Source organism: Ambystoma mexicanum, chromosome 12 (assembly GCF_040938575.1).
Source record: "Ambystoma mexicanum isolate Mex_15411 chromosome 12, UKY_AmexF1_1, whole genome shotgun sequence".
Taxonomy (NCBI): Eukaryota; Metazoa; Chordata; class Amphibia; order Caudata; family Ambystomatidae; genus Ambystoma; species Ambystoma mexicanum.
Window position 1 is genome coordinate 139709385 of NC_090936.1, and position 22899 is coordinate 139732283.

General features: G+C 46.2%; 1 protein-coding gene across 4 annotated transcripts in view; it reads right to left on the reverse strand.

Moving 5' to 3' along the window:
- PPARA (peroxisome proliferator activated receptor alpha) overlaps positions 1 to 22899 on the reverse strand; it is a 491326-nt gene that overhangs the window by 85733 nt on the left and 382694 nt on the right. For all 4 annotated transcript variants that reach the window (XM_069628182.1, XM_069628181.1, XM_069628184.1 and 1 more), the window contains one exon: positions 19423 to 19625. In XM_069628182.1, coding sequence (XP_069484283.1) covers positions 19423 to 19625 — 203 coding nt within the window. The remainder of the gene's footprint in view (positions 1 to 19422; positions 19626 to 22899) is intronic.

Consider the following 22899-nt stretch of genomic DNA (forward strand, 5'->3'; position numbering starts at 1 on the left):
ACGCCTGAAGGTGCAGTCGGCGACTCAACGGGTCCTTCGGCCCGTTCCAGAAGGGTGCCCAGTCTCATGCCTGCACATGTGGTTGCGTGGAGGGCGTCGAACCGCGAAGTAAGGCAGGTGTGCTTAAACTCTTGATGGTCCTGCAGGCATTGACCCTCTTTTCGATGTCTGTCGAAGAGGCTTTAGGGGTTGTGTGCTTTTGCACAGATGGTGCGTGGCTGCCCTTGTCGCTGAGGTGAGATCTCCCCATAACAGTGCTGGTCGCCTGTCTATCGGGACAGGGACGGGCATCTGGGTGCACACATGCTCTGCTGAGAGGTCAATAGCTTCCAAATCGTAGTCATGGCTGCCGACAGATTACTCGTCATCTGAAGCAATGGCGCAGACAGGCAGAAGGCCTTTGGCCTGCATAGCAAAGGCCGCCCATTGTTTAGTCTGCCTGTCTTTCAATGTTTTCGGTCGAAAGAGCTTACAGACCTTGCATAAGCACTCGTCGTGGTCACGAGGCAGACAGATTGCATCGGCGATCGGTGTCCTTCCAAGGAAACTTGCTGTTACATGACGGGCATAATTTAAAGGGAGTCCTCTCCGTAGCAGAGGGTAGCGGCAGCCAGACCAAGAAGAGAAAGAGAGGGGTGAAGGAAATACATTCTCAGAGAGGAATAAAAACCCAAGACCCCACTCTCCCTACTGTAAGGGCCTGGCCGGAGGGCCGAGACACGCGGTCGACAGTTGCAGAGAATATGTAGGCGGCAGGAAACCCACAAAGCAGTCCAAGGTCCTTAGAGTGACTAGACTGCCTTAGGCCGTGGAAATGTTAGCAATATAAAACTCTTACAAGCTCTGCATAAGCGACCAACTAGGTTGGGGGAAAAAAACGAATCTGTGGGACCTCGACGCATGAGTGATTTTGGGTACACTACACGTCACGTTAGGGATAGTGTTAGAGTCACGCTCATGTCGACGTCCCTTTCGATCTTCGAAAGAAAGATGCAATACTCCACGATTTCCCCTGGATGTCCGACTATATGCACAGCATTTGATTCTAATCATCAGAAATGTCTTTTTAAATTCCTGTACCACACTACGCCCTATGAGAAATGCCTGGTTACAATGTACAACTGCAAAGTATTACAGTAAATGTATTCTAACTTTTGGTGGCCACTGTGTTCTTACGTGTTCTCTGCTTACCACCACTCTTCATTCCCCTGATATGTCTAACATTGACTGTATAGTGACTATGTATTTGTATTATTCCTAGGGGCGCACTGAATAGCATATTTAGGATTCAGCCGAATACCAAAGTTCATCAAGTATACAGCCAAAGCTGAATAGGACGCTGAATAGTTGTTTTATTTAATAATCATAACTAAACTTGAAAAACAGACTTAAAAAAAAGATACCATTTTAAATGTGTTTCCAGGTTTCATTTATTTCTCTGCATTTTAATCAAGATAACATCCTTACATCAAGCATACGAGCTAGGAAAGAAGCGATTAATTAAAAAAGCAGGGATAAAATATATCGAAGGATGCTGCACTTGCAAAACAGTCTACTCAAATTGTCAGGCTTAATGAATGCAAAAGTGTAGGCTTACAGTGAAGAAAATGGATGTTGCAATTTACAATTTTCATTGCAAATCCCATACATTGAAACCTTTTTCAGGTTGCAAAGCAGCTAAGATGGAAAGTGAGTTTCAAACATTCCTTGTAGTCATGTAGAAATGTCTACATGGTTTTGGCCTTCTTGAGCAGGACACAAATCGAGGGTATAAGTGAGTTATTGGATTCCATGCTGTACTATTATTTCTTCGCCGGCCAATTAGCCAAACAAGGGATAGGACTCTTCCAGAGGTCAATATGGTTGGCGCAGGGTCAATTGCATTTGGAACAGCCCAACATGTGACTGCATCTGCCCAAAATCTACAAGCTCCAAGACAACACTTGCCTGTTGGCCAGTTGCTCAAATCCAACAAATCTCAATTCACATCCACTCACCCCATCTCCTTGGCACAATGCTCAATGGTATTCCGCCACAACGCTCAATGGCATTCCCCCTGGTCTTTTCTGTGTCTCACTCTTCAATCCCCAACCCACAGCGCCAGCACATACAGTGCTCTCCATCTCCTTCAGTCTGTGCACACACAAAGGTTCTCTCATTCCTTACACCTTACCTTTTGTGACAGAGTGGCCTATTATTCACGAGATTTCCCAATAAGCAAGTTCTCTCAAGAGGCCAATATGTGTTGGGAAACTTCAGTCACATCTTGCACTGCCCGACATGTTGCAGATCTGGGGTAGCTTTAATGCCCGGCCAGACAAGAAGAACCTATTTGGAGCATCCGCTGCTAACAGAAGCACTACCCAGTGCCCCATATAGCCAAGCATTACAGCTATGCCAGATCAGTGTATATGAAAATAATTCACCCGCCTTCATAAAGATCCCCAAGTGGTCTAAAACGCGTGTCGGCACCTTAGTACCATTAAAGAACAATGGCACAACGCAAGATAGTTCTCATGATTTTTTGAAAGAGAAACATGACAAACGCAATTGAAGTCTTCTGTAATATGCAAACTTGTGTACAGCACCAACTCCGTAAGAATCTCCAACCCCTCTGCAACGTTTTGCCAGGGGCTTCAAGCACTGCCCCACTGGGTTCTTACAACAGGCTGCAAGTACGCATTAAGCTCAAAGATAAGCTCAAAGAAGTAAGCTCCAGCGCGGTAGCCACACCTTCCCGGTGCTCACAACCCCACTCTCGAATCACTGCCCGACATGTCCCCAGTTCTACTGACCTATAAAAGGTAGCCCACCTGTTGAGAAGTCTTCCAATTTACAGCAATTTTACTAGTAGAGCATAAGTCATATAAACTCCCTCTCACAGACTGGCCCATAGGTAAACTGTAGAAACCTGCCAATATTAAGTGCCTGAGGGGCATCTTAGGTGGGGTGAAGTCACACTGCCTGGCATAAGTGACTACCTCAGCCCTACTGTTCTCCACTATCTGCCATCAATCCTTAAAGTTTCTCCATAGAGATTACCCATTGGAGAAAACTGTGCGTTTGAGTGAAGGCGAGGCCGATGTAAACATATATTTTGTATTTTTTTTTAAAGATTTTATTTGGGACTTATAAAGCGATTTAATCCAAAGCGCTGTACAGAGATTCATACAGATGGGACAATAAAATGAACATATAAGCAAGAATAGAACAATCAGCCTTGCACATCAGTTTGCAATAAATAGGTCTACAGTGAGGAACGAAATAAGAGTATGAAGAAATTGAACAGAGAGAAAGTGGAAGAGAATTCCAATGAAAAGAAGCCAAATAAAAAAACGAAAACAGGAACCAGCACAGGGAGGAGATGCAAGGAGATATTGTGACAGAGCACAGAGAACGATTAGGGATATAAAATGAGACCAGTGAACAAAGATAAGTAGGTGCATGATTGTGAAGAGATTTAAAAAATAGAAACAAAAAGTTAAATTTGAGACGAGAATGGAAAGAGCCAGTTGAGAGCAGAGAGCAGAGAGAGAAAAGACAATTGAATCACTTAGGAACAGAAGATGAAGACGAATGGAAGCATTAAAACTGATTTCAGTGGAGAGAGAAGACCAAATAGAGAAACTGAATAGAATGGTCAGAAAAAAAAATTATGAGGAGATCATGCTTTTTGTTGCATCATAAGTTAAGAAAGGACGAGCGTTGTGGATGTTAAACAAATGATCACGACAAGCGCAGGAAGAAAGATAGAAGTGAAGCATAGGTCAGGATCAAAGTAAAGTCCCAAATTACGAGCCAAGGAGGAAATGGAAAGCAAAGAGGGAGGAAAAGAAATAGAGGGAGGGAGGGAGGGATAGGAGAAGGAATAGTGTTTGAGGGGAAAAAGAGTATTTCAGTTTTGGCAGCATTTAATACCACAACAATTTCTGCCATCCAGGAATTGACAGCTAGGTGACATGTAGAGTTTATTGTGAATTTCAGCAGTGAAAGAAGAGAAAGACTAGAAGAGTTGAGTGTCATCCACATAAAAGTGGTGAGAAAGTCTGAACAATGAAATAACTTGTGACAAAGAAGTATACAAAAAAGGAATGGACCAAGGACCGAGCCTTGGGGAAAACCATGAACAAGAGGAAATATATCCAAGGTTGATCCAGCCCAGGAAACCAAGAATGTCCTTTGTGATAAGCAGGACCGGAACCAAGAAAGAACAGACCCTGAGAATGCAAAAGAGGAAAGAGAAGAAAGAGTGATCAATAGTGTCAAAAGCCACAGACAAATCTAACAAAATAAAGATGAGTGTTTAGAATAACATGCTGGCAGTAAAGAATTAGAAACGGAAAGGAGAGCATATACACCTCCGTCAGATATTTTAGCAAGAATACGGTTTGATAAAGTGTAAACAGCAAGCAGGGAACCACCAACTGTCCTACTTACTTGCTGGTGGGTTCCCTGCATGCAAAATGAAATGTTAAATGAAAGAATACAAAATAGGCAAAACACAATTTACTCTTTTCTTGTAAAACTTGAAAATCCTGCCTGCCATCTATAATTTGAAGACTGCATTTAAATTGTATTTTAGCAGGTGCTCCATGCAAGCGGAATTCACAGGAATCCATCAGTTAAACACCAGCAAAACATAAATGCTGGTTTTAACCATGTAGTATTTGAAGCCAAAAAGGGGATTCATGCGTTTTAATCGCAGCAATTTTCACTGCGGCTTTTTTTCACCATGGGCACCCGTGTCATTTTTTGGCAATTTTTTTCTCTTTTTAATGGGGACCCCCCCCCCCCAACGCCAAAACAATAGCCCACCCCCACTACCCAAACACACATATATATATATTTGACAATGCATTACTTACCGTAAAAGCATTTCTGATGGTTGTATCTGCTTAGATTCACATGCTGTGCATAGGTCCGACATCCAGTGGTCACTGCGGAGTATTGCATTTTGTTTTTCGTAGTCGACAAAGGGGACGTCGACAAGGCGTGTCTGTAACACTATCCCTATAGTGACGTGCGTTGTACCCACAATCCCTCACGCGTCGAGGTCCCTCTGTTTGTATTTTTCTGCCCTGAGGGAGCCTTCTAGACGTGAGTGAGTACAGAAAAGAGAGAAATATAGAAAAGGATGTCTATGTTCCTTCCATCCGAGCAGGGAGGAAGGGTGGGCGCATGTGAATCTAAGCAGATACAACCATCAGAAATGCTTTTACGGTAAGTAATGCATTGTCTTCTGATGTTTGTTAATCTGCTTAGAATCACATGCTGTGCATAGACTAGCGAGCAGTACCCGGAGTTGGCGGTGGGTTATGAGAAGGAACAGTAGAGAAAAGATGTCTTAATACTGCCTGTCCCACCTGGGAGTCAGATCTAGAGTTTGCATCTAGACAGTAGTGTTTTGTAAAGGTGTGCACAGAACTCCAGGTAGCCGCTTTGCAGATGGACTCAAGGGGAACATTTGCAATGAACGCTATGGAAGCCCCAGTGCCTCGAGTGGAATGTGCTCTTGGCTTGAAGGGTAGTTCTCTCTTAGCAAGAGTGTAACAGAGAGTGATGCATTGAACAATCCATCTAGATATAGTGGACTTTGAAACTGCATCTCCTTCTCTTCCTGCTGCCACAGAGACAAAGAACTGATTAGTCTTTCTCAGTGGTTTGGTTCTTTCCATGTAGAACATGACAGCTCTGCGTACATCTAGTGTATGCAGACTTTTCTCCCAAGCTGGAAGGGTTTTGAAAGAACGTTGGTAGTTCTATTGACTGGTTTACATGAAATTTCGAGATGAATTTTGGTGCAAACCTTGGGTGTGTGCGTAGAACCACCTTATCCTTGTTAACTGTTACGAAGGGGTCTAGTACAGAAAGAGCCTGTAGTTCACTTACTCTCCTAATGGAGGTGATAGCTATTAGGAAAGCAGTCTTAAGAGTGAAGTGTTTAAGAGTTGCCTTGTGCATGGGTTCGAAAGGAGGGCCCATGAGTCTAGAAAGTACCACATTTAAGTCCCATCCGGGAGCTGGGTTAGCTATCGGAGGGTGTATTCTCTTTACCCCCTCCATGAAGGCCTTGATAACTGGTATCTTCCACCACAACACTAAGTTGGGAAGTGGTGTATGCAGAAAGTGCTGCTAGGTGGACTTTAATGGAATTGAACACTAGACCTGAATCCAGTAAATGGGTCAAGTACAGAACAATGTTAGTGGGAGAGCAGTCAACCGGGTTGATGCTCTTACCTCTACACCAGATGACAAATCTTTTCCACTTGCTAGAATAGCAGTGGCGAGTATTAGGTTTTCTGGCTTCCCTGAGGATGTCCATACATCTCTGCGGGAGTTGTAAATGTCCAAATTCTATGATCTTAGGAGCCAGGCTGCTAAGTTCGTGGTCTGAGGGCATGGATGCAGTGTCCTGCCCTTGTCCTGTGACAGCATGTTGTACGGGCAGGGAAGTTTCACTGGGGGAGATAGGGACATCTCCATCAAGTGAGCGAACCATGGCTGCCGGGCCCACATTGGGGCCACTAGTATCATGGTAACCTGCTCCTGGTGCATCTTGTGCACCACTTTGTTGAGAAGGGGAGTAGGGGGAAAGGTGTAAACAAATTTCCCTGACCATTGAATCGACAGACTGTTCCCCTTGGACTCGTTCTGGGGGTACCTGGAGGCGTAACTTTGGCATTGTGAGTTCTGCAGAGTTGCGAACAGGTCTATTTCCGGGAATCCCCATTGCGTGAAGACGCCTAAGACGATGTCTTCGTGCAATTGCCATTCGTACTCTTCGGGCAGGGGGAAGTCTCTGCTGAGTTTGTCTGCTAGCAGATTGAGTTCCCCTGGTACATGTTGTGATAGTAGGAACATGTTGTGTTTGAGAGCCCACTTCCATATATTCTGGGACAGCTTGGACAGTCCTGGAGAGTGAGTGCCCCCTTGCTTGTTGAGGTAGTACATGGCTGTGGTGCTGTCTGTGAGGACCATCACTGTCTTTCCTTGTAAGTGTTCCTGAAGGGCTTTCAGTGCTTTGAACACCGCTAGTAGTTCCAGCAGGTTTATATGCTTGGATGCTAAGCTCGGAGTCCACACTCCGTGAGCAGTCTTACAGGAGCCCCCCATCCTGTAAGGGATGCGTCTGTGGTTAGAGTGGCTTCCACTGCGGGTGTGGCAAAAGTTTTGCCTAATAACAGGTTTTCTTTTGTCCACCACCGTAGCGAGAGAACCAAGGTCTGCGAGACCACCACTAGATCGTCCCATTGTCCGCTGGCCTGACACCACTGGCTGTAGAGCCACTCTTGCATAGGGCGCATGCGCGCGTGAGGTACCAAATACATACATGACGCCATCATCCCTAGCAAGCGCATTGCTTTGTGTACCGTCACCTCTCGACCTGCCACATAATGGGGGATCTGAAACAGCATGTTTTGGCCCCTCTCGTTGGAGGGGAAGACGAGGCCGTCCTTTGTTCGAATTAGAGCCCCTAGGAATTGTTTGATTTGGCTGGGGTCTAAGCTGGACTTCTTTTCGTTGATGGAGAAGCCCAGTTGGGACAAAAGGTCTACGGTCTTTTGGGTATTGGAGAAGCATGTTTCGTAAGAATTCCCTGTTATGAGCCAGTCGTCGAGGTAAGGGTATACCGGGATGGATAACCTGCGCAGGTGGGCCGCTGCCACTGCCAGTACTTTCGTGAATACCCTTGGTGCAGATGCTATCCCGAAGGGTAGTAGTCTGAACTGGTAGTGTTTGTTCTCTATCTTGAACCTGAGGTATTTTCTGTGCGCTGGCAACATTAAAATATGAAAGTATGCATCTTTCATGTCTAGTGTTGTCATGTAATCCCCCTGTGATAACAGTGGGATTACTTCCTGCAAGGTCACCATACAAAACTTTTGGGGTTTGACAAACTTGTTCGCTGGGCGCAGATCTAATACAGGGCGCATGGTTAAGTCCTTTTTGGGTACAAGGAAGAACACTGAATAAATACCTTCTGTTACCTGAGATAGGGGGACAGCATCTATAGCTTCTTTTTTCAGTAGCTCTTCTACTTCTTGAAGAAGAAAAGTGAGGTGTTCCGGTGTCATGCGTCGGTTCCGTGGGGGTCTGTACTTCGGGGAACCGTTGAATTCGATGCAGTATCCGTGGGCTATGGTGGATAATACCCAGCGGTCTGACGATATTCCCTCCCATGCTGAAAGGAACGATGTTAGCCGGCCCCCGACCGGTGATGCATGGGAGGGGACCCGAATCTTCGGGTCATTTGTTGGTATTGGGCGTGGAACCTTTGGGGCTGGAGCCACAACCTCTTCCTTTGCCACGGCGTTGGCCTCTTTGACTGAATTGGGTGTTGTTACCCTGGTTAGAGGGCCAGTTGGTAGCAGAGTAAAATTGCTGTTGGTTTTGCTGCTGGCGTTGGCCACGAAAGGAGCGTCTATTGCCATAGCTGCGTCTGTTAGGGGGCCTTGAAATTTGGTCAAGAGTCTTGATGGTATCAAACTCTTTCTTCGCATGTTCTAGGGCCTCATCAACTGCTTTCCCAAACAGATGTGTTTGTTCTATGGGCTTATTTATCAGGGAAGCCTGGGTTTCCGGCTTAAATCCCGAATTGCGCAGCCAGACATGGCGTTTGAGAAGTATTCCCTGAACCAGGGAACGGCCAGCCGTCTCTGCGGCATCTAAGGAGTTCTTTACGATGCCCTGGTTTACAAGAGTTCCCTCTGAGATTATAGCTAACAGGCGTGAACGCAGGGGTTCTGGTGCGTCCTCTGCTTCGCTGCGCAGCTTGCTCCACTGTGCATCTGCGTAGCTAGCTAGTAGGGAATTGTTATTTGCAATCCTAGTTGAGAAGGCGGCGGAGGTCGTGATTCTCTTCCCAAGTGCATAGAGCTTCTTGCCCTCTTTGTCAGGTGGTGCCTCACTAGTGGATAGTGGTGCCCCCGCTCTTTTTCTTGTATTAGTAACTACGAGGGAGTCCGGAATAGAATGTCCTCTGATGTACAAAGGGTCAGAGGACGAAGGGCTGAAGAGCTTTTCTATCCGAGGGTTGACCCCTCTGACTAAGGCCGGATTGGAAAGGGAAGGAGTTATTCTTCTCTTTATAGAAGCCAGGAGCGGAATAGACTGACTAACGGGCTTTTTCTTTAATAACTTTCTCTACAAAGTCTATGTCAGGAAGAGTCTCCCCTGTGTCTATTTCAAAATGCGCTGCTGCCTTGCGCAATAGTGCATTAAGTGAAGGTTGGTCATCTATGGGAGAGGTGTTTCCAATAGGTGAATCCTTGGGAGGAGAAGGGTGAAAGACATCAGGGTCTGAGTGCACTGATGGGGATTGCCAAGGCTGCACTGATGGGGATTGCCAGGGCTGCGAGGTAGCTGTATCTTCTTCAAAACCTCCTGCACTAGTGTAAGGATCTTCTTCAAACCCCTCTTCCTCATGTTCTTCCTCTCCACCCAAACACTCCTCATCTTCCTGGAGGTATTGCTCCTCTTCAGTGAGGTCATATGCGTCTGTAGAAGGGCGAAACAGCCTAGGAATCTTGACCCTAGGGTCATCCTGGGGCCATTCTCTTGGTCTTTTGGGTGTGGGTGGGTTTTGGCTTCCCAAAAACCTTTCCATTTTCTCCATACAAGAATGGAGTCTTTCAAGGGTCTCATGGGGGACCCCTGAATAGTCTAGAGGGGGGAAATCAGTGTCTTCACCTACGCTTAGAACGCTCCCACAACGCCGAAGAAAGGTTTCCGTCGCCCTCTGAAAAGCCCTCCGGTAGTTCAGAAGTGCCCTTAGATGAAGGGGGCAGTTCCTGGCTACTCTTGCGCTTTTTTGGCGTTTCCATAGCTTTTTGTGCGGTATTCGACGTTTGTTTCGTCGTCCGCTTAAGTTTGTCTTCGGAAACAATTCTCACCAGGCACTCGACAACGAGTTTGTCAGTAGAGGGCTCTGGTGTCGACGTTGCCTGCGTTACGCGTTGTTCCTCGATGGCCGCTCTATGGAGCGTTACGTCGGATGATTTTGGGGTAGCGCCCGTGTTTGATGAAAGCCCAATCGCTGGTCGCGGCTGCGTTTGCGGGTGGGGCTTGAGACCCTTACGGTCTGAGGTAGACGCCGGAGTGCCCTGCGTCCCCTTCAGCGCTGATGGATCCTTCGTCTTCGACGAAGAAGAGCCGTGGGTTGTGTGCTTAGGCCTATGGGGTCTATGTGCGTCCTTGTCGCCGGGGTGTTCATCCCCATAAGCAGGGCGTGAACCGAGCCCGTCGGGGCCGGGGACGGACGTCGAGGAGCACGAGCGCTCCTTCTGGGGGTTAATGACTTCCGTAACGGACGTCGAGTTATCACCCTCCTCGTCACTTTCTGTAACAGCGGCGGCGGGTGAGGAAACTGACTTCGACATAGCGTAGTCCGCCCACCTCTTAACTTTTTGTTCTTTAAGAGTTCTTGGTTTCAAGAGCTTACAGGCCGCGCAGCTGTCCTCCTTATGGTCGAGGGGCAAGCAACGATTACAGAGCTTGTGTTTGTCCTTCCAAGTGTATTTGCCCCTACAGCGTGGGCAAAACTTAAAAGGTGTCCTCTCCATAGCTGAGGCAATAATAACTGGTGATAACAACCCCAAGGGAAAGATAGGGGAGAAAGAAAGACATTCTCAAAGAGAAGATAAAAGTTCGAACCCCCACTCTCCCTACTGTATGTTGGCCGGCGAGGCCAGGCCACGTGTTCGGCAGCGCCGAAGGATCTCCTCCGTCTCTTCCCCTCCGTCGAAAACTTGCTCGGCGGAGAAACAGCTTCACAGCTAACGTCGAGGGGAGGGATCTTTAACAATATAATAAGTATAATTAAGGACCGAGGTCCGTAGTAAGTATTTGCAATGTCTCTCTAGGAGCTCCGCGTAAGGCGACCAGAAGCTGGGCGGAAAAAAACAATCTGAGGGACCTCGACGCGTGAGGGATTGTGGGTACAACGCACGTCACTATAGGGATAGTGTTACAGACACGCCTTGTCGACGTCCCCTTTTTCGACTACGAAAAACAAAATGCAATACTCCGCAGTGACCACTGGATGTCAGACCTATGCACAGCATGTGATTCTAAGCAGATTAACAAACATCAGAAATATATATATATATATCACTTAATGGTAAAAACCGGTGCAACAAAAATTGCTGCGATGAAAACATGTAACCGCAGAGAAGGAATGCAGGGCGTAAATGTTATTTAGGCTTCGCGGTCCTTCACCGTCTCCTTCGCTGCCTCCAAATTAAAAAAAAATGTCTAAAAGCGTAAAAGTGAGAAATGGCTTTCCCATTGTTTTTTTGCCTCACTTTTGGACTTTGAAAATGATTCCCAATGTTTAATTCCATTTACTTTTGTAATTTGAGCTCCATATCTGCTGCTTGGAGTTGTTAAATTGCATACAAATGAGAATAAAAACTATTCGACAGGAGCCGAATATCTAATTATTCACCCGGAGCCAAACAGCTTTTTTTCAGCTGAAATTCAGCCGAATACTTACTCAAAACCAAAAAGTTTGGTACACCCCTGATTATTTCTAATACTATGTCCAAGGGGTTTAGGATTACTGCGACTGTGTTTAGTACAGGAGTTCAGAATATGACATTGTGAATATACTAACCTAATTTGTTCACAATCCTTATTTTCTTCCCACCCTTTAAAACCTTTATGTACTGTGTCTATCTGCAGATATTGGACATTTTAGTGTTAAGAGTGGGTTATATCTTAAGGGATCATTACAGTTTTTATATATGCACTGTGTTATTTTAACCAATAGTAATTATTTTACCAGATCGAGATTCGGTGTAATTCAATATTAAAGTGTATATTTATCAGTATGCCAGTTTAGGTGTTTTCTTTGGTTATTTGTATGGAATAACTACTTATTGCCTGCTCTCCATACCTCCTGGAGTTCTGCCCTACTGTTCTGCCACAGCTATCTTATGTAGAGAGGTTTGGCTTACCTTTTAGGATCTGCTTCTGTCTCCAAATTTGGTTAAATGGTTACAAAATCCCCATAAGAGGGTGAAGCGACAATCTCTCGAGCAGTAGTTGGGGAATATAAAGGGGAGGCATGGAAGCAATACATCTTGGGTGGACACACATTCTCGGTTATGGGCAACCAGGAGGTAGAGTTTCCACATGCCACGAATAAGAAAAGGAATTGGGTCTAAACATTAATTAATAGGCAACAATCATAATCTATTCTTCATTAAGTTATGTGACAACATCACATATTGAATCTGGGGCACGGGTCCAGGGGACGCTGGGGCGAGATATACTAGTTACTAGAAATAAAGATCGTGCCCATATGTCAGACCCCTCCTTTACCTCCGGTTCCTTACAAACATCCGGCGATGCTGTTGGGGCTACTGAAACATTAGTTCCAACAGGGAGCCGACATCGTGGGGGCCACGGGAGACTGATGTGTCACCATGTTGGGAGCAGCTTGCTATTCCATTTAATAGTATGCTGCGCGTAGGTTGTGGGTGGAGGTGTTTGTGGGGGAGGGAGGGAATGGCGGGGCAAAGATGCAGCATGGAAATGGTGGGGTTATAGCCTCTGGCTTGGGCCGTGGCTCTGGGTGGCACTCAGTGTTCCGCGACACTCAGCCCTCCCACCTCCAAGATAGTGGCACGTGGCCGATGGGGAGGCTTGTGGGGCATGTCAGAGATGGAGAACCCCACCCCCACCTGCAAGCGCTTAGAAGCCACAGTGAAGATCAAATCAGAGGGAGACCCACCCCCTAATATAAGGGATGAGTGGTGGCTCACTAGCATGGGAAACTGGGTCACTGCAGCAGGGCGACTCTATTAAGGAGTAGGATGCAGTAGAAGGGATTTAAAAAGAGGAAGATGGAAGGGCCTGGAACAGGTGGGGTACATCTAGGTAGCACAGTCAAACACCAAACACCAGCTAGAGACCAAGAAAGAAAAGGGCAAGAGAAATGACAAAGGTAACAGAGGAGATCAAGAGAAGCAGGAGGGACTACAAAGAGAAAGTGGGAACAAGAAGGGGCAGTGAGAAAGATAAGAGGGCAAATACTGTGAAAGGGAAAAGGCAAAAGGAGATGCAGAAGGAGTCAAAACAAAAAAGTAGAGGCCAGTAAGGAGTAAGTCCTGGGTACATGATAAAGAAAGGAAGACACTCGCAAAGGCCCTGTTACAACACTGAGGAGGGCGACAGTCTAACACCTAGCGAGACAAGGAACCCTAGGAGGTTTGCTCAGGTGTCGAGGCAGTCCAGAGAAATACTGAAAAAAAGAGATGGACAGGAAGGGACAGAGAAGGAGTGTAGAGGACGTGGTGGGAACACTGGTGAGAGAAGATTAGGTGAGAGAAGCAGAGGCGAGGACATGATACCCAAAATGATACATGGTGGAGCTATGGCAAGAAGAACGGTTGAGAAACTGGGAAAAGAAGAAAGGCAGTTAACCTGAAAAAAGAAGTGATGGTGAAAGAGGTGGAGAGCTTGAGAAAAATGTAACCCTGAGGGTAGTGATTTTGGGAGAGACGAAAAAAAGAGGAAACCACCACTAGTGAGACAAAAGGAAGAAGGAAGAAAAGAGGCAGAGTGGAGGATGAACACAAAATTAAGTCTCGACAAAGAACCAAACTGAGACAAAAGAGCAGTGAAACAAGACAAAGGAAGAGCAACCCAATGTGAAGGAGATGATTTTAGGTATAGCAGGGCAAAACAAAGGAACACCAGAAGGCAAGCAGGTTACTGAGGGCTGCTGAGAGGAGAATAGTTGTCAGGAAAGAAACCCTAGTAAACAAGAAACTGGAAATAGAAGAACACCACATAGTCCATTCAAGGCCAGGAAATGCAGCAAAAGCAGTGACCTGGAACAAAGGTCAAGAGGAGAGGAAAGAACCCCTGGACAAAGAAAACAATGAGGAAAGAAGGAAAAGATGGCAACGCTGGAAATGGAAAAGGTCCTGAAAGACTGAGCAATGATGGGGAAAAGAAATTTGACCAAGGAGAAGGAAAAGTTAAACAAAACACACAACGAAGATACTAACACAGAGAAAAGACAAGAACCCAGTGTCAACTATTTTACAGGTGGAAGGCATTCCAAAACACTTAAAACAGACAACCATCCCAACAAACTATATACAATTATGATAAAAGGTAATTCCTTATATAACTCCTTTGTAACTCTGTTTTACCTTTGGTGGCGAAAGCCCTGGGAGCAAAGGTTAAAAACAATTATATGGGTTGCAAGTCTCCGAATCATCTGGGTGACTCTCAAAGTCCAGACACCTCCTAATAGGTCCCCATGGAGTCATGCTCATGTAATGTTTTACCCTCCGTAGTAAAAGATTCCGGGGATGAAGAGAGTTGTAAACAAGACAGACCTGAATGTGCAGATTCTGTAGAATTCTGTTCCTACCACACATGCCTGGGCCTGCAGCACAAATTACTAGCACAGTGGTCCCCACTTAACATCTAGTGAACTGATTTTACAATGAACTGTTTTTGACCAACGGCTCAAGGTAAACAAAGACAATTTCAGTGGCAAGCTAAAACAGATTGGATTTTCTGAGGAACCTTTGGGGGGGGGGGCGGTTTCCTAAAGTTGGACCTCAGCGCCCTTATATATATTTGATGGTTATCTTTTCAGGGTCGCATGGGATAGTAACAACAGAGTTTCTGGCTCCTCTACTCAGTTTAGCTTCAAAACAAATTCTTGCAGTTACATTGATATATTCTCATGCGCCCACGTTTTTCAGAGAGGAAAGGGGTAATTTGTCTTCTTTTTCTCTGAAAACATGGGCGCATGAGAATATCAATGTAACTGCAAGCATTTGTTTTAAAACAGATTGGAACCCATCCCTTTGGGGGACATATGAGGAGGTATGGGAAGGAGAACCTTCTGGTGTCAAGAGAACTGGCAGTATGATCTTGCACATATGGCAGTGAAGGTTTCCTTAAAAAGCAGTTAAGTTGTGGGGGCAACTGATATTTTAGTTATTTTGCGAACATAGTAAGAGTATTGTAAAAAAGGTAATTACCTACAAGGGATTTCCTGAGGCTTTACCTCTACATTTGATTCTTCTCGGCTTCAATTAGACCATGAAGTGCAAAAAGGTTGGCCACAAGTTTGTCTCTTTATCTGAGTGAAGGCGGTCATACGATGTTCCCCTTCTATTTCTCTGTTACTCGAAAGCCTGAGGTTCTATGGGTCAAATTGGGAATCTTTGCCTTTCAGATGTTGCTCTGCCCTGCTCTTTGGGCAAATAAGTGACAGCTTGTATTCTCATGTCCGTTAAGAGGATACATTGTCCTCTGGAAACTATTAACATTTTTTATTTAAACAAAAACATGGGATGGGAAGGAATACAAAAAATAACTTTGGCTGTGAAATCAAATAGGACTGTCAGAGAACTGAAGTATTGCCAGAATCACAAGGCATGGATTACTCTTAATCATTGGAACAGAAAAGTTAGAATTTAAGTAGGCATAACCAAGAGACAAATGTTCTACACTGGTGGCAGACCAAAGGAAATCAAGATGGCGCTTAATGGGGATTCCTTTATTAAGCACTGCAAAATGCCAACACTTTGAATTGTCCCGAGACTAATGGTACGGTTAAGATTTTGTTCTGGGACTCTAATAGAAGTGAACACTAAAATGGCAATGGCATCTCCAACCCCCTTGTAGGCAGCATCAGCACAGGGTGCGTATGGAAGGGATTTTCCAGAGACATGATGGGGACTAGAGTTGATGGACACTGAGGGCCTGTGATAATCCCAATATTTGGGATTTGGGATGAGGCTGGGGACACCATGTGGATGAACGCCACCACTCCTGACATATTGTAGGACTCATAGGTGGATAAGGGAGGGACCCCAGACTCCTTAGCCCTGTTCTAACCTGTGACGCTCTTGCTGTCATCCGCCCCTTCCCCTGGGACTGGCCACCTACCATATGTCCCAATAGCACAATTTAGAAAACCTTTAGCTGTAGAAAGCAGATGTAATGACCAACAGCAACGCGTGCAGAGAGAATGTGGAATCCAAGATGGTGAACAACCCTCTGAAGGGTTCAGTTCACAAAGCTGTTAGGTGACGCGGAAGTCTGGTGACCATTCTCCCTGCTCCGCTCCACTAGCTCTGAAGCTGACAGATGCTCAAAGTCTGCATCCATATATAAACTGCTTCAAGTCAATGGGGTGTGGATGTTGGCAGGAGATAGGGAGAGCAGATTAGGGGGAGCAAGGAAAGGGAAAGGGGGGGAGGCAAAGGCAGAGTGGCTCGCAAAGTGACAAAACCTGGAGAGGAGAGCAGAAAGGAGAAAGTCAGGGAGGTGGAGAGAAAGAAGAGGAGGACACGTGAGATGAGAGTGGAGAAACTTAAAGGGAAAAGCGGACACAAGAAGGGAAGCCAGGGAGGCCTTCATACTAGGGCTTCAAAAAGGAAAAAAAGGAAAATGAATTAAGAGGGGAGGTGATGAGGACTTGATTGTTGCGGGTCATGGTGGAGGAAAGCAGAGGAAGCTATAGGAAGATCAGATAGGAGCAGGAGGTTGAGGAGTGATACCAAGTCAACCTGGGGGAGGGAATTCCTCACTACCTATTGCGGACAGAAACCGTGGCAGAGACAAAGACGAGCATCCCATGGTTCAAACCCAGTGAGATGTGTCAAAGTCTGACCATTTCGGCACTGGTGGTTGAAGCAAGCCCAGCAGGTGTAAAAGGACCACTTTAGAATCATCACCTTTACAAAATCAACAAGAAAGTAGACCAAAAGGAGAGAGAAGTAAAGAGCTACACACATGAACCACCAAAGCCAAGAAAAAAATCAAAGACACTTGAAATCCCAGTGAATAAGAGTTAGTGGACTTCCAGGACCACAGACCAAAGAGTCTGAGGGACAGCCTACGGCAACAGTTTAAAAGCTAGCCTGAATTCCTCCAATTCGATTTCTTTGAAAGAAAAAAACACTAATGTATTCAAACGAACCGAATGCCAGGCTGGTTTGGGTTGTAAAATACTAGGGTTGGAAAACAAACAGTGAAATCTTGGTACAAACATGGAGCATAACATCTAGAACAATTTGAAACTAAATTGTGATCTTGAAAACGGAAAGCTAATTTCCATGGCTTCATGGGTGCAACCAAGAGGCCCAGGTTCTAAGACCACCCAGCCATTGAACGCACTGTACGTTTTAGGAAACTGACTACAAAACATAAGCATTAAGGTTACTAAGGTTATAATCGAAGTTTAGATTCGAAATTGGAAAACATTTTTTTTTAAATAATGGGAAAATAATGGTACATTATGAATAGTCCAGGGTGTCCAAAGGAAAAGTGTGTTCAAAAGTTACAGCAACAATGGATAAGAAATCAAAAAACATAAGGCGCAGTACAAATGTAATGTAATAGATTTGGCAAAATAGTAAAATGTAAACATGAAAGCAGGTTAAATAAACGATTAGGAGTAGATTAAATGAAGATGCCACTATGATATTTCAAAAAGGCCATCCCAATATGTTAATCTTTTTTTCCCTGCATGTTGCGACTAATTTAGCGACACATTAACCAACCACCCATGCAAAACTAGAACAAAGTAGCTAAAACCGCAAAAAAAAAAAACCTTTGTATTGGATTTTTACAAGACCACAGATGCTCAGGACTCAAATCAGCAAAAGGAATGAAAAGGTGTGCCGGGAGTACCAGGAATTAATGACATTTACTAACAAACACTTTGTCATGATGCCTACCTCCAAGGAGCCAGGTCCGACCCAGCAACCCCAGAGGCAGGCATCATTTCCCCCAGGGGAGTGCCAGCGGGCCCAAGCTGGGGCCCTTTGGACGCAGTCCTGGCGCCTTAGGCGCCAGGCTCATGTTGGACCCCTGGCTCATAAAGCTGGACATGTGTTCAAGTGTTTTAATGTGCACTTACCTGATGCAGACCATGCTGCTACATCCAGGCCCTCTTGAGGCCTGAATGGAACTACTTTACCTGTGGGACTACTTTCCACCCGGGTGTGGTCGGGGAAGGATACATACCTGATCGGTGGTAGGATACACACTTGGAACTTCTTCCAAAGCTATTTAAACCACACCCGATCAGCAACTCACGCTTCGCGTTGTTCTGCTCCTCGCAGCTGGACGCTCACCGTGTCAGCTCCTGCATTTGGACCTCAGCCACGCCTGTCAGTATCCTGGTTCACCTGCAAAGGGAGACAAAAGACCTTACCTGCTAAATCAGCACCACAGAGACATCACACCGACAATCCTGAAAAGGAAGACATCATTTTTAAAAGCATTTCGCTACGATCGCTGCAGCGCTGCATTTCTCTCACCTATCCTGGACGCCTCCATCTTCAGCAGCGATCATCCGGATCCTCAGCCACTTCCCAGAGCCTAGAGAGAAACAGACAAGAACAAGGTGAGAGAAGGAAAGGAATTGGAAAAGCTCAGTTTCCTTCTAAGACTTACCTGTTGGGTCATTCCCATTTTATTTCGGGTCTTGCCGCTTCCAGGCATTTTCCGGACCCCGGCCCCTATGGGGAAAAAAGACAAAGATAGCGAATGCAAAGACATTACCCGAGCGCTCATCCAGAACTTACCTGTTATTTACTGTAACTGCACGTTTCACTTCGGGTCGGCGCCATATCTCCGGCATTCCGAACCCTGGCCCCTAAGGGGAAAAAGACATAAGCATTAGCGCTTGCTGCAACAAGACAATGAATATTATTTTTAAGCTTGGACTTTTGAACTTGCAGCAGAACTTTTACAGCGCCTTACCTGAATAGTCAAGCTTACCTGAACTCCCATCAATCCTCAATCCAGTGAAGTAACTGGGTTTCAACGCGCCCCTGCATCAGAAGCAGGATGGAGAGCTCATCCTTCCTGACCCTAAGGTGAGACTTCACGGGGAATCGTGGCAGGGTATCGTGCAGGGTTGGAAGAGAGTGGGAGGCTTGAGCATAACTCAGTCAGTAGGTAATACTCCCTTTTCACGCACAGGGGAATATTCCTGCGAGCCAGAGAAGCCAGAGTAGAGGGGCCCTTCCTGTCCATCTTCAGAATCCTGCGCTTCACCATTGAAGAAGCATCAGCACTCGAAGCCAGACCTGCGCCTCCGTGGGAATCAGGTGAGCGTTACACACTTTCACTGTGATTTCTATTAGATGAGACTTTCAAATTATTTTTATGGGATGGCATATCAAATCTACAAGACTTGCAGGTAAGTAAACAATCTTAATTCATAAAATTAAACGTTGTGCATTTTATTATATGAAATCCGTTTTGCAATACCAGACCTGAAACAATAACACAGTAAAATCATCCAGTAAAGTGCTCGAATCCCACAAGCAATCACACATGCACCAAGGGCCCTCAATGCTATGATATAGTTGACCTTCCTACTGCCATTCTTATCGCTTTACTGAATTTACTAAGAAATCCAATACCTACCGGATTGTTATTGGCTTTCCCTGTGAGGATGGCTCGAGCTCTTACTTTGTTCATATTAAAGTTTTTCTGATAGGCTTCATAAATAATCTTGGCAAGGGCTTTCAGATCGATCATCTGCGAATCATCCAGCTCTTGCTCGCACGTGAGAACTTCTGCTGTAAGTTTTGCTTTCTCAGACCTCGGCATTCGTCCAAAACGTATTGCTAGAGGGAAGACGAGGATAAAAATATTAGCAAACAAAAATCATATATTTGTATTGCAGCTGATATGCAGAAAGGTACACACTACATATTGTAGTCAATATTGTTCTAGCGCTATTTCCCCAAATCCAACCCGCCCTCCTTCAGGTCCATGGGAGGACTACCTTGACACGTGAAAGCATTTGTACAAAGAGCCACGTAGTTTTGACCAAACTAAAAGTTCACGCCTGGGCCCAAGCACCGCCCAACATGTCAGCCGTTTTCCACCAAAGTCAGAAATAATACAGTGCGCGCTAAAAGCAAAAGCGTCATCTTGAACTAAGGAGACTTTATGGTGAGGTGCACAAGAACCAGTTTGGTGAGGAATTGGTCTAAATGCCCTTTCCTTAAGTGAGGGCGGAACAGTCGCTATTGCTGCTCCTTGTTGATTACAGAAATCTTTCACTAGCCATAATCTTGCCAACAAAGATTCCGAGATGCCATGCATAATATTTGCGCCATACACTAACTGGGAACTAAGGCTATGGGAGTAACATGGAATAAGGGCAAGTACAGATTAACGTGGCTAACCGCCTAGGGAGGTAGGCAGTACAGATGCTAACAGATCGCACCCCATTTATGGGCCGAAACTGGAGTGAACACCTTGCTGGGGATCCTTAATCAGACCATGGGGAGCAGTAGTCCCATATACGCCAAGCAGCTTGACTTTGTGTACAGTTCGAACTTTTCCTGTGCAAACAAAAAGCAGGCACTGCCCCAAAAAAAAAAAATAATAAAAGCGTGGAAAAATGGGCAGCAACACCCACTGTATTTTTCATGGTGGCTGCCATTGTACTCATCTGCCATACAGGTGAATGGGGGCAATTACTCCTGCAATGGTGAAACGCACTGCAAACCTGGATGCAACTAAGATCCTCTGCGTTTCACTGCTTCATGTTGTAAATCAATCGTAGTTGGATGAAACAGCCAACTGCACAGATGTGGTAATGGTTGGGCTCTTTAGCCTGAATCCTACTGCACATCAGAATAAGCTGTTTTGTGTGCATTTTCGGTGAGGTGGCCGTGCAGTGAAATGTATTCATTTGGGTGGGGAGAGTGGGAGGGAAAGAGAGCGGTAGAGAGAGGGGGGGGAGAGAGAGGGAGGGAGAGACAGAGAGAGGGGGAGGGAGGGAGAGAGAGAGAGAGAGAGGGGGGAGGGAGGGAGAGAGAGAGAGGGGGAGAGAAAGAGGGAGAGAAAGGGGAATAGAGAGGGGGGGAGAGGTTGAGAAAGGGGGAGAGAGGGAGAAGGGGAGTGGCGAAGTGAGAAAGTGAAATGGGACCTGTCTGAAGAAGCCACTGGTAGATGTGCATTGCAGAGAGTACCAGGTTGTTTTGTATGATTAAGCCTTTTCTATGCTTTGCTCCAACTTCTAATGCTTGGTTATGCCTTTCATGCCTTGCTATGCCATGTTATTTTTGGAAAAATGCGCGCTCAAGAAGGTCTGTGTCCATCAACCTGCTACTGCAGAATCCACAAATTGCCCCCTGTTATGTACGCCTGACGTCCCGCGAACGCGGTGACGTCAGGCGCAAGGAATAAAGGCCCCACCACGAGCGAGGGCAGTTCCGGGCATGATACAAATAACGCATGTGTGTATATTCTTTGCTCTCTGCTGGCCAGGGCTCCCGAGCGCGGCCTACTCCATTCCTCTCTCCCACCGGCACACTGGCGACGAGGGACGGACCAACAAAGCATCGCGTGCGTGAGCATGAACAGGCATTCTTCGCCCTCGACAAGGGCACATTTTTGGGAACACGGTGGGGGGCCCATCCCTCACCGGAAGAAAAATAAAATTGTTTTACTTTTCTTCTGGCCTGCTGCCTCATCCGTGCACATGCAACGGCAACTGCGGAAGCCTGCTAAACAGCACCTGTCGGACCCCAATGCACACCTGGCGACGGCCCAGTCTCATCCCAGACCAGGCTACGCTACACTGCAAGCATAACCAAAGAAGTGCCGGTGGGCATAATTGGCACACTTTTGGCAACAGGATTACGAAGGTGAGAAGCTTCACAGCACACGCATGTCATCTGTGACAGCCCAAACATCAGTGCAACATGGCGCCAGGCCTATCCACACCCAGACCTGGCACACTGTCAAGGATTGCGGCGACGCCATCACCCGCAACGCCGCCCACGTGATCGCAAGGGGGGGGTCAACAGTGGCGTTTGGACCGTTCGACACATATACTGCCCCTACCTCTGTGGGCCCCCGCTGGCTGCTGTGGATCCAGAAGTTCAAAATGGCAATGGACTGCAAAGACATCACAACGCCTAGGAAAATGAGGTTGCACCTCTTACTCGACGTGGGTGATGATGTCCTACGAATCTTTAACTCTCTTGTGATAGGAGATGGCTCGGATATCTACCAACTGGCAAAAGACGCTCTCACAGCCCATTTTATGCCACAACTAAATCCGGACAACGAGACCATCTTCTGCACCGCCATCCAGACGGAAGAAGAAACGCTCGACGCGTATGACACGAGACTCAGAAAGCTCGACCTCTCGTGCGAATTCAACAACGTTGAAAAGGAGATCAGATGCCAAATCATCAATGGCATGCAATCTGAAAAATTATGCAGGATGGTGTTAAGCGAGAAAGGTATATCTCTGGCCAGAATCCTCGAATATGGGCGCCAACGAGAACTGCCACACGTGAGGGCGGCACACATGGGCACCACACTGCAGAAGCTCAAGCTTACGCCGGCTGTGGTGATGATAGCACATATCGCTAGCTGCCATCAGCTGAGAGAAGACCCCAATGACACACACCTCACCTCGGTGGCAATCAAGGATTCCAGGGCCTACTGAATGTGGATGGTGTGGAGGCATGCATCATGGAAGATGAAATTGCTCAGCACAAGGTACCACGTGCGGAGCATGCGGCCGGAAGGACCACTATGCGATAGTATGTAGATCGTCAGGGCAAACGCAACGCCCCAAGCCACTACCAGACAAAGGAGCCCAGAAAAAGAAGAAACAGGCCAGCGCCCGCCGCGTTGAAATTACCAACTCATCCACCGACGAAGAAGGTGATATGATGGCATTACGATGAAAGAGGCAGAAAACTGACAATTGAGAAAGGGGAGAAAAGTCTGCCTAATCTTGGCACTCTAACGCAGAGGTGCAGTGTCAGCAAAGAGGCAAAGAAGAGTGAAATGCCTAGTGGCCATACAGGTACAGGAGACACAAATGACAATCGACACAGGGGCATTATTAAACATAGTGCCGGTAAT